Source organism: Trematomus bernacchii, unplaced genomic scaffold (genome assembly GCF_902827165.1).
Source record: "Trematomus bernacchii unplaced genomic scaffold, fTreBer1.1, whole genome shotgun sequence".
NCBI classification, from domain to species: domain Eukaryota; kingdom Metazoa; phylum Chordata; class Actinopteri; order Perciformes; family Nototheniidae; genus Trematomus; species Trematomus bernacchii.
The window spans coordinates 8116493-8128523 of record NW_022987698.1 but is presented as its reverse complement, the minus strand read 5'-3'; the positions used below and the strand labels follow the sequence as shown (position 1 = coordinate 8128523).

At 40.3% G+C, this 12031-nt stretch overlaps 2 protein-coding genes across 2 annotated transcripts; both read right to left on the bottom strand.

Moving 5' to 3' along the window:
- Window positions 1-753: 753 nt before the first annotated feature.
- timm17a (translocase of inner mitochondrial membrane 17 homolog A (yeast)) lies at window positions 754-4674 on the bottom strand. Its single transcript, XM_034138804.1, has 6 exons — window positions 4596-4674; window positions 3128-3227; window positions 2902-2965; window positions 2522-2650; window positions 2238-2348; window positions 754-989 (listed from the first exon to the last, which is right to left on the bottom strand). The coding sequence occupies exons 1-6, from the start codon at window positions 4619-4621 to the stop codon at window positions 910-912; spliced, it is 510 nt and encodes a 169-aa protein (XP_033994695.1). The 5' UTR covers window positions 4622-4674; the 3' UTR covers window positions 754-909.
- Window positions 4675-5955: 1281 nt separating this feature from the next.
- Window positions 5956-11255, bottom strand: lmod1b (leiomodin 1b (smooth muscle)). Its single transcript, XM_034138803.1, has 3 exons — window positions 10578-11255; window positions 7893-9629; window positions 5956-7129 (listed from the first exon to the last, which is right to left on the bottom strand). Exons 1-3 carry the CDS (start codon window positions 10863-10865, stop codon window positions 7103-7105), a joined length of 2052 nt encoding a protein of 683 aa, XP_033994694.1. The 5' UTR covers window positions 10866-11255; the 3' UTR covers window positions 5956-7102.
- Window positions 11256-12031: the final 776 nt, after the last annotated feature.

The window sequence follows — 12031 nt, the reverse complement described above, 5'->3', positions numbered from 1 at the left end:
ACTAAAGAAACAAATGAACCCTGACCCTACATATCAAACTGGTGACGTTGAAGTTGCATCAACAGTTACTTCCCCCTGTGTCCTTCACCTGTAGCTGCACAGAGCCGGCTTCAAACAGATAACAGGTGTGTGCGACACAAACATAGGGAATGTGAGAGGAAAGTACTCCCTTATGTGGCTTTTATACACACATTCTAAAAGGAGTCAGTAACACAATTGTTGGCCAAGTAAAGAAAGAGCCATACTTTTAGCAAGGACTGCCCTCTAGCGGAGAATGAGCAATCCTGCAAAGGCAGCATGAATTATGGGCATGTGTAGCTGTTTAACATAAACTCATTCTCATTTTTAATTTACACTTTTCACAAGCCAGGACAAAGACAATGGCTTAAATGTATTCATACGACTACAACAGTCACTTTAACAACTTGTTTCTTTATTGTACCATAGTCAATCTATCATACAGATTTCATACAATATGCATCAATCCCTTGCTTGAGTTTCTCCATTAATTTGTACTGCCTATGCCATCCTTTGTCATCAGCAGCCTCTTGCACACCTTTGTGGTGAATGTAAAAGCATGGTCACATAAAAGGGAACAATCAGGTACTACTCTTCACAAAATAAAATAAATAAAATCACTCTTTATAAAAACTAGGAATAGCATTGTATCTGATTTTGATTTGCCTTCATAAATCTAAACGGCTAGCCCAAGCAGGTGACATATTTAAAAAGGCAAATAAAGACTGACATGGGTGAATACAAGCAGAAACCCGTTACTTTATATATACATAAGTATACCACATATTTATAATTCAGTACGTTCGGTATGTGGCATGCTTTTTATAGATTAAACATTATCCAGCAAGGATTTAGAAAAAGGCCTAGTGGAAAAGAAGCGGGGGAGTCCTCTCACTGGTATTGTCTGTAGTCTCCGAAGGGAGAGGGCGGCGTGGGAGGAGGAGGGGCGGGCTCCTCTGCAAACTGGGGTCCTGGGGAGACAAAATAAAGTTCAATTCAGATTTACCCTAAATCAGAGGTCTAACAGCTGTTAACTAGGTGGGGTGATACCTTAATTAAAAAATACATTTAGTCCTGAGCTGTGCCAAGATTCCATATAACATACTAAATTGTTTAAAGAATTTTGTGTAGTGGTGCTTATAATTATGCTTAATATTATTGTGCAGATTTATTTGAATGATTAGCCGCTAATATAAAACATTGTAAAATAAAACACTCATAATAAATGTTATTTATTATATCTGGGCTTTTCCTGTTATGAAATGTCATAATTTATTGTATTAATTAATAAATAATCTATTGAGATTCATGTTTTTGACCTAATTAGGTGAACATATTTTGTGTTTTACCTTAACATATGGTCTTTGGGTTAGGAAACCTTACACAAGGATTACAAGTTTTTAACCCAACTGCATAAACTGAAAATAAATAAAGTGGTCAAGCTACCCTAGATGTTTTACTCAGTCTGTAGAAAAATATCTTTCATATCACACTACACCTGGTAACTACAGTAAAATATAAATTTAGTAGTTTTGGGGAATTTACCCATATTATATCGACAATTCATAGATGTTTTAGATATTAGATTTTCCACATATCTCCCAGCCTGATGTTTTAGTAGGCTATGAATGGGGATTGGAAGCTGTTTGTGTAAAGCATGGTAGCAGGTAGGAATGTGACTAATGTATCACAGTATAGTAATCCAAATTCAGAAAAACTTGTCAGGTGTAGGGCGACCACAGAAATAGCCGTTACAGACGGTTACTACTTATTTACCACAGCAGAGGTCATCTCTCATACATACATACATGGCTGAGTTAGTTCGTCTTTGTTATGATAGCGTCTGTCTGACAAATAAAGGTCAGGATAGACGGACACAGCCAAAGCAAGCTCCTCCATTTTTCTATAGTCAAGTTAAAAGGTGAGATATTTTCAACTAAAAGCACACAGAGCTGCCGCACATAGATGCAGAAATCTCTGAAAAAAGTCGCTGGGAGCTGCAGTTGTTTGCTCCTCAATGGGAACATTATTATTTTTAAAAGGTGGCACTCAGGAAAAAAACGATATGTAGAGACCCACTGACTTCTCTGACTTCAAGGTTTTAATATCTGGTGTAAAGGAGGTAGATTTATAAACATAGATCAAGCTGCGTTTTCATCTAGGCAAATCCACATCCCTAAATATAAATGACACAAACTTCAAATATCATAAGTACTCACCAGTTGGGAACTGTGAAGAGGCGAACCTAGTGAGCAAGATTCCTGCGCCCTCTATCAAACCCAGCAGGATGCCTCCCATGGCTGCAGAGCCCATCATAGCAACCGGACCATCTACAGAGGAACAGTATGGTTAACACACAACATAGAAGGGTACACATTGCACAAAGCTGGTAGATTTACTTTAAACTCTTTTTCAGTGTAAAACAGCAACACCACCATTTGCCTCTTGCATGTATATGCTGTCTGTTGACTGTAAACTGCCAGCTTCTTCTCAGCTTACTCACTTCTTGCAGCAAGGATAGCTCCCGTCAAGGCCCCACTTGTAATTGAGTTCCAGGGATCCTCCTTCCCTCGTACTTTTACTAAACCACAGTCAATCATGGAGAAAAGGCCTCCCCATACTGCAAAGCTTCCTGAAACCCAACATTTTTTCTTAAAACAAGTTAAACTAGAGTAGACAGTTATGACATGCTTTGCACTTTGTTATGTGAGGTCAAGTTAAAAACTACCTAGTACTAGTCTCTCCTGTCCCTAGTAAGATTCTATGGACCAAACATCCATAAAACGACGAACATTATTAAATTGCTTTTACTGCAAAGATCCCTGTCGGGTTGTTCATTTTACCTACAGGCAGATAATATATAAATTCAGCTGTTATTCTTACCTCCAAGCTGTGGGGCTCTGGTCTTGATTGCAGTCAGGCTACCTTTCATTCTGTGGTTCATTCCCTACAGGAGAGCAACACAAAACACAGGTGAATGGAAATGTATTTAGCATTCTCAGTTGTAACTTGTAATGACAAAGAATTGTAATATTTATGTTTTCTTAATATGTTCCAAGCGGCGGGTAATACAGCAAGGATCAGAGTCCATCTACATGACTGAACTTACTGAGGGTGAGTTTCTGAAGCCTTTGACTGCCTGAAATATCCCTCCTCCAATAGCTCCCATGGTGAAGGCTCCCCCACAGTCGTCCACGATCCTCCAGGGGCTGGAAGCATAAAACAGCCATCAGCTAACGTCATTTAATGTGCAGTACATAGTGTGAAGCGGCAGGAGCCAAAGTCATAATCATTGATGGCAGGTTCAGCCTAGATAAGCTCTACAAGTATTGGATTTCAATCCAAAGGAGTCTCAAGGAATAAGCATATGCAAATGTAATAATAACAATAATTTATGGAACATCATTTAATTTTTCTTTACAGTTTACTTGTGTATTTTAGAAAATTTGATTTTTAAAATACAATGTCCATATTAAATTACTCTCTCAGAGCATCCTGACTAAAGACACTTGAAAATGTAATTATCATTAAATCACTCATTTTCAACATGTCTGCATTAAATCATATCACATTGTTGGATGCGTGTTGTCGAGTCTTGTTAAAAGCAGAATATCTTCTATAAGTATCCATGAAAGGTCAGTAGTTTTTTCAAATCTATCTTGTTTTGTCAGTTTATTTAAGAATGCAGGAAGGTGACCTTACAGATGTAATTTAAGGTGTTTTAATGAAAATCTGGTGATTGTGATGCAAGAAATATTTTTCGTGAAAATGGACGATAACATTTTATCTTATTTTAACAATTAAAAAGCTAAATTAGTTGCTTTATTTTACTGGAATTCAGACGTTTCATTAAAATGTTCGATTCATTAAGCAGTGCATACATCCATTTACAAAAAGCGCTTTTGTTATGCTGGAAAATGTTACAAACTTATTTTTCAAATGCTCTTGTTGATAACTAAACCTGATCCAGGACTGTCTAACTGCATGAAACCGGACCATGGTATAATCGTGTCCCTTATCCTGATCAATAGCAAAGTAAAATACCTTATGTCCGCATTGACACTGATTTCAATTACAGTGTTGCTAGATAAATGGGACAAACCTTCAGGTAACCTTCTCCAGCTGTTGTACAATCCTTAGGATGCCCCAGGCAGATAACATTAGCACACAGGTGGCTAACATAGATAGCTTACTAACATGCTAAAGCGACATCCTTTACTCCAATTTAACATATGATATTGCCAAAACATTGCTTGACACTCAATGTAAATCACATGTCAACTCATGCAATCAGTGACTAGAGTCAGTTAAGTAAATGTAATGACATGTGGGCGAGTAAACCAACAAGGTCAACAACAACGTGATTTAGCAACTGATGCTAGCACACACCGCCAATGCATTTCTATGTAGTTAGCATTAGTGCTAAAGCTAGGTAACTAGCAGTGTTGGAGATGTTTTGGGTAATGCCACCTTTTGTAACAAAGACTAGTTATACACACTAAGTGTTAGTGACTTCAAATAGATGAATTATTAAAACAAATGATAAATAAGTATATATATCTGGTTATAAGACTCACCATGGTTCTCTAGCATATTCCTCCATCTTGTTCTTTTGCTGTTCCCTCTGACGTAGACCACGTGACGCTTATCGAGTAGCTGACGTAACGCGAGGTCTTAAAGGGACAATTCATGGTTTTGAAATTAAAAAAAAGTTTCCGCTAGTTTAAACTGCGGTTCAGGGTAAGCATGACAACGTTTTAGGTAAGTATGAGCAAGTAATGTTACTCTGTGGGAACAGCAGGTTATTATCTGTTGGGATAAGAACAATATACACGTTTAGCTTATTGTTTGGTTATCCTCTGTCTGAGTGTTAAGAAGAAAAAACATTTTTGGCACTTCAGGGACCCCACAGCCTCCAGCAATTGTTTATTTAATGACGTTAGCGGCTCTCTACCAACATTAGACCCTGGGGCTCCAGTTCCAAGGTAGCCAAACGCCCAGTATGAGTGTTTTCAAGGAGGCATGTTTTGCAGCCATATAGTTATAGAAGTCATTTAAATGAAAAAATCAAATCAGAATTTAAATGGTGTTTTATGGGAGGATGATATAGACTTGGAAAAAAAGTAGACAGAGTTCAGACAATACACAACAGCTAATTATAAATGACAGCAGAAACAAGCAGTTTTAGGTTGCTCTTCCCAGCTGTGCATTGATTTGAACTTTTTGGCACTTTTGGGAGGCTAGCATTAAAGTTTTACTTGTTGGAGTTTAACAACCAGTAATCTCAACATTTTCATTCCTTCCCCTCTCTTTCCTCCATGTGAGATTGTGCTGCTGGTCAGGGGAGCAGCTACAGCTGAGAGACAGACCGCTGGCCTGCAGCCCATTATTAGGAACGAGAAAGGAATGAATTGCAGAGCAAGCTTCCATTAAGAAATGCCCAAATAAAGGCATATATCGTGGATGCAGAGGCTGAGGCAGGGCGATGGAGACATTTAAACTGGCCTGGTGCTGTTCTCAGGATGACGGCTGCCTCACCAGCTGGAGGGATCACAGCTTCATGTTTAAGATGTATAAAGCTGAAGGGCTTTGTGTTAAGAAATGTAAAGAATGCATAGTCATTTGAATTAGAATAATGATGAAGAGATTCTGCTCTGAACCTACATTTGTTGCCAGGATTCACATGCAGTATTACAGGAGTCTATCTATTATTCATGCTGCAACAACAAGGTTAGTTGTTGGCTATTGATACATATCTATATATATATATATATATATGGCTCTGTATATAATTAGCATATCTTCTTAGCAACAGCTAGATCTGAAGTTAAATGCAAAAAATCTAAATTGATACACCTGTGTATACTACTAAAAGTGAACACTTACATACAGACCATAAACCAACTAAGATTGATGATAGCTCATTATTTATAATACTATAAAATAATGCAAAAGTCAGTTATATTTCATTTCACATGTCATATTCTCCTTAATAATATCAGCCATTACACTTGTGATTTATCAATGCAAACATACCAAAATATTTTATTGAAGACATACAGGCTCGGTAAGAAAGACATGTGTAATCAGATATAACAGAATTGTTACACGGCGCACACATGAAAGGCACTCTGATTTTTGTTTATCACATTAAACCCCTTTAGAAATGACATTCACTTAAAAGTATGGTATTGAAAGGTATGCCAGTAATCGTTTTACAATACGCTTAAGTTTAAGACATGTGGATGCATTTCATTACAAGTTATGGAAGGTATTAGAAAGACTGTACAAAATATAACATCAGATACTGAAGGGCAGCCATTTGCCCTTTCTGTTAAAATGCGTCTGGTAATTATTTCTATGTTAAAACTCTTTCGTCATGCACCTGGATTCCAATGGGCTTCTTTCCAATCCATTAAACCCTGCCTGAGATGTTTTGAGATATGGGAATGAGACACACAATCAAAGACCACTTGACCTTTCTCTTTTTTATTACCCAGATTTTTCTTAAGTCAGGCCGCCATGTTTGTTATTTCCTGATCATTAATATCAGAATTCCCAGTTTGAACAGATTTACGACGTACAAGTATAAGGAAGATTCTCTCTCAACAAATAAATAAATGGTCAAATCAATGTCCACTATATCAACGATAAACCTTTTTTTGTATATTAGAATTTTATAAAGAATTATTTGTATCTCTTATTAATAAACTAATCGCACTCTCATCACGCTCACATTCAGATGCATACAGAAGCCAACATGTTATATGATGGGCTTCATATTATCTAGTGCAAATAACCAGCAAAGCGGCAATATGTACTGAAAACAAACAACCACAGAACGTGGCAGTCGGCTGTCAGAGAGCCCTGCATCACTCATTCTCCACAGAGTACTTTTGGTCCAGTGTTGAGGGGAGAACTCATAGTGAGGGCTCGTCATCAGACCTACAGTATGGGCATCTCATGTTTCACTTTTCTCCGTCCCAAAGTGCAATTCTTCAACTGCATCTGGAGGGTGTAGAGTTCATGTTGAAAACCACTTCTCCCTCTTTCTTCCCTTTCATGGCACATTCCAAAGGAAATATCATTGCAACCACTTTGGCACTTCCACCTGTGGGAAGAATAAAATGTAAGTATGTGATGTGAGAATGTATTATGGCAGAGCTAACCTTATACACAGGGCTGTGCATTGGCAAAAATCAGTATTATTATCATTATACAGGTGTGACGCTTCTATTTGTAGCAGCATATTGTTATTCTTAAAATATAATTTGAAGGAAAACTGTATCAATTAGCTTTTCTGGGATCTGCGTTTGCATTTATCACAGTCCCCGTCACAGTACCATCCAACATCATAGTGCTACATGTTATGCAATTTTAGCAAAGGAATTCACATTTTCCTATGTCAGTAAGCAAATGCTTGCAGGATTGTTTAGGTTAACAAATTAGGTAACATGAAACATATACTGTATACTAACACACTGCATATAGTGTTAACTATTGATTGAAATAGAGAAACATCAGTAATGGAGGAAATTAATTGATAGACTATCAAACTTACATTTTAAAAGAGCATCTGCACACTAAAGATCTATGCAAACATCTTTTAATAAGAGAGCTTTTGGGCAGAGACCTTCTTCAAAGTAAGAACAGGAAGCCATTGAATGCAACAGCACTAAAGATCAAAGGGGAATCCCCTAATTAGCACAAATGCATCAGTTGACCTGTGTATGTGCTTATTGATAGTTTTTGCACATATTTGAGTAAACAGATGCTCCCTTTCATGCAATTAGTATGTTGAGTGTTGAAATAGTATCAAAAACATAATATTGTGATATCAAAGTGCGTCAATATTTCCGCGCAGCCCTACGTACCTTCTTGAGTTGTTTCTTAGTGTTCCCTCTGATTGAGGCGAGCAGTTGGTCCCTCGTGTTCTCACTACCGCCCGGGCTTTTTCCATCCAGCTTCCTCTGGGACACGGGGGTCAGAGAGTTCCTCAGGGCGTCTACATTCAGCATGGGAGGGGGAGGAGGCGGTGGTCCACCCCCAGGTGGAGGCGGGGGTGGTGGTGGAGCCCCACCTCCAGCTCCTCTTTTAGGAGTCAACTTTGGTGATGGCATAGGCGAGGGTATGGGAGAAGGTTTAGGGGACGCTCTTGGCGAGTTTCTCAGAGATCCTCCACCCCCTGTTTTGGGGACCTCAAGCGCCCCCTTCTTCTCTCCATTGGCCTGGGCCAGCTTCTGCTCCTGCAGGCGCTTCTGCCTCTGTCGGTCCATGTTGCGACTCAGGATGTTTGTCGTAGTCATCCTGGGTCCGGCTAACTCGAAGTGGTAGCCCAGTTTGAGCAGCGTGAAGTTCTCCTTCAGGATCTTGGTCATCTCCATCTCGGTCTTCCCGCCACAGATGTGACGCTGGTTTTGAAAGCGGAGCTCAGTCAGGGTGGCGTTGTGTGGCAGCGCCTGGATCAGAGACAGGATGCCCTTGCCGGTGAGATGGTTGGAGTCCACGTTGATGCTGGTGATGGTCTTGTTGTTGCGCAGCGTGCCCGAGATGGCATAAGCCACGTGGTCGTCCGCACGGCAGTTAGCCAAAGCGAACTTCTTAATATTGGTGTTCTTGTGCAAAGCCTCTGCAAACTCAATGAGCGTTTTCGTCTTTATGACCTCTGAGTTGTTGACGTTGAGCTCAGTGAGGGAGGGGTCGTTGCTCCGAACCTGCTCCATCAGCTCATCAAACATGCTTGAGTCTTCTTCCTCCTCCTCCTCTTCCTTGGCCTTGCTGATTGGACTGTTTTTGGCCACACAGTTGCCAAGTTTCTCACTTTCCTCAGCTTTCTTGACTTTTTCTTTTTTCTCCTCGTCATCCTTTTTCTCCTCTACTTCCTTCTCCTTCTCTTTGACGTGGTCACTATGGTTAACCAGCTCTTCTCTGTCGGTTCTGTTCTCGGCCTTGTCTTGTTTCACCTGCACCTCACCTTTCTCTGAAGCCTGTCGCTCAAGTTTCACCTCAGGCTTCTTTGTATCTTCAGCTTTCTTCTCCTCAGCTTTAGGCTTCTTCTCTTCGGGTTTACTCTCCGGAGCCGGGCTTTCTTGGGCCTTGCTCTGCTTCTCCAACATTTTAGAGACAAGTCCCGATGTCCTGAAACCTTCAGATCGCCTGTCCTTCTCCTTGCCGACTTCCTTCTCTTGTTTTTCTCGTAGCTTCGAGATAATGTCTTTGGTTTTGCTTTCATCTTTTCTCCTGCAGTCTTCTTTCCTGTCTTTGCTGTCATCCTTTTTTTCCTGTAGCTTAGAGATCATATCCTTTGTTTTGCTACCTGTGCTCTCTCTGTTGTCTCTTCGGTCTCTTATCTTGTTGTCTTCCTGTTTCTCACTGTCCTCTTTCACATCACTCTCTCTGCTTTCCTGCTTCCTGTACCGGCTCGAAAGACGACTCCGCTCCTCGTTCGAGTTTCCAGGACCTTTGCTGTTTCTGTCCTCCACCTTAATATCTTTTTCACCTGAGACACTAGCTTGTCTTTGTAGCCCTACTGTCACGTCGTCGTTCCCCTCCTGGCTCAGGCCCATCTTCCTCAGATATTCCTGCTTCCGGCTTTCCTTCTTTGTGTCTCCCTGCAGGAGAATGAATTTGAGGATTATGAGGTAGGATATGGAGTTATGTCACAAAGTAAACCACCTAAATGTAATCTAATACCATTTTCTTTCAGACATAGTATACAATGTATGGCATGTCTAGTATGATACAACACCAATACCTAAATATTGTGCTCCTTTTCTGTCAAACAGCTCCTCGTCCATCTGCTCACTGTAAACACACACACCCTCCCTGACACAACATGCCATGTGTGTTTACATTCAGCAAAAGGAGACATCTTTTCTTTTTTTTACAGCGCAGGGATACATTTGTGGGGAGTAGCTTGCAAAGTGTTTGATTTGTGAGTCTCAATCTGTTTTGCTGTGTGACGCCGTGGCCCTGGCAGATGTAACCTTAAAAGGCAGTGAGCGTAGGAGCAATCAACCAAGGAATTCCATCAGGCTGGGATTAAGCAGCTCCGCAGGGCCTCTGCTCCATCCACTGAAGTGCCTCTCGTCTAAACACACACTGCAAGAAACCTGGCTCTCAGACAAGGAGGGCTCTTTTCAGAATAACATAAATGTCTTCCTGTGTTTTTGATACTGTTGTGAGACATTGATTAAGAATGTGAAATGTGATTAAGCCTCAGAGGGAAAACTGTCTTATCCCTGGCACAGAAGCCAACACTATTTATGAGCTGATGGAGTCAGTGTTCATGAGGTCCAGTTGGCGCTTTACTTCAAGCTAAATGAAAAATGGCACATGAAAGCTATCATTAGACTACCTCGGGGACAGTGGATGTTACATAAGATTGACCTTTATTGATCCCCATAGGCAAATACTGTACTCTATTAGACATGAGTGCATAGATTGCCATTTGAGTTTGAACTCATCTAAGAACACTCAAATACAAACATCTTAAGATGGTAGTGGGTTTAGTCTAATCTAATATAAGGTGACACTTCATCAGACAAAGATTCACAAACCTCCAATGACGGCTCCCTCTCGCTGAGCCTCCCTTTACGGTCACTCTCTCCCCTGCTGTCCAGTTTACAGTCCCGGTCGTTGTTGCTCGTAGACGGCGCCGCAGCTTGGCTCTCCCCTGGGGCGAGGACCTTATCATCCTCCGGCTTGAGGTCCGGCACTTTCATCATGTCCTGCTGCAGCTCCTCCACCTCCTCCGGGGAGAGGGTGGACAGCAGGTTGTCTAAATCTGGGTCCTCGCTGACCTGCCGGCCTATACGGGTCAGGGCTTTCATCCTTCTCCTGGACATGGTTTCCTTAAACTGGGGTAAAAGCTACTACACCGGTGAAGAAGAGCAGGGAAATGTGGTTTCTCTGGAGGAGCTGAATCTGATTATTTAGAAGACAGAATAGGTCTGGAAACACTAATATTTTTGTGGCTTCTCTTTTCTTCTTTCAATAGTTATCCAGACCTGGAAGAAACTAAAACCAAATCCCATCCCTGTCCATACTGTGTGGTAAGTTCTCCCCTAAGGTAAGGAGGCGAGTATTCCCATTAGACAGAGCTGGTGTCCTGCTGTGCCGTCGCACCGTGCTCACCAAAAAGCCAGCGGAGGCATCAATCCTGCTGCAAAGAGACTGGACTCTCAGCCTTACAGAGAGGGGTGCCAGTGATGAACTGTGAGAGCCTCGCATCAACAAAGCGGACTGTGAGGCTGGGACATTCTTTGAAATCCAGTAAAAGTGCATGTCCATATTTAGATCAGGGTACACACTCCTTTAAAGGTAATGGGGAGGGCTGAAGTTTACAGAGGCGCCAGAGCACAGACTTCCTATTACACAATTTATGTTTATATTGAAACCAGTCCCTAATATTTCTGTTTAGTATGGCTAATTTTAACTGTTCAGAATATCACAACAGATTTCTCTGCCATAGTTAACACATCAGTGTTTCTGTTAGGAACTGTTTTCCTAGTTTCTTGAATCAACGGCAACCTTTTTTGGGAGAAAAAGTTCAAGTTAAAAAATAAAGTTTTGTTTTTACAGGAGCTCAATAAAACACTAACAGGCCAATGATTAAAGAGGGAACATATGAATGACGTGTTAGATTAACGTGGTCAATAAATAAATGCAGTGAAATGCAGATTGGCTGACTCTTGTGCTAACGGCTAGAGGTTCAAACGAAGACAGTAAAATAAAGAAGCAGTAAATCATGTTGTTCTAATTGCATCCTAAAATGATCCAATAATGTTTAAAATGATTTGAGAATAATTTCTGGTAAAGGGACCAAAATAAATAATAATGTCATAGATATAAATTCAATGGTTTAAGCATAATATAAATAAATGTAATGATTGTATTTATATATTGTTTGTTCCATGCTTACTATATTATGAATGGCTATACATGTACTGTGTAGTCATAAAAGTACAAATAAAATGTGAATCTAATGTAAGTAATACAATGCTAAATGTAT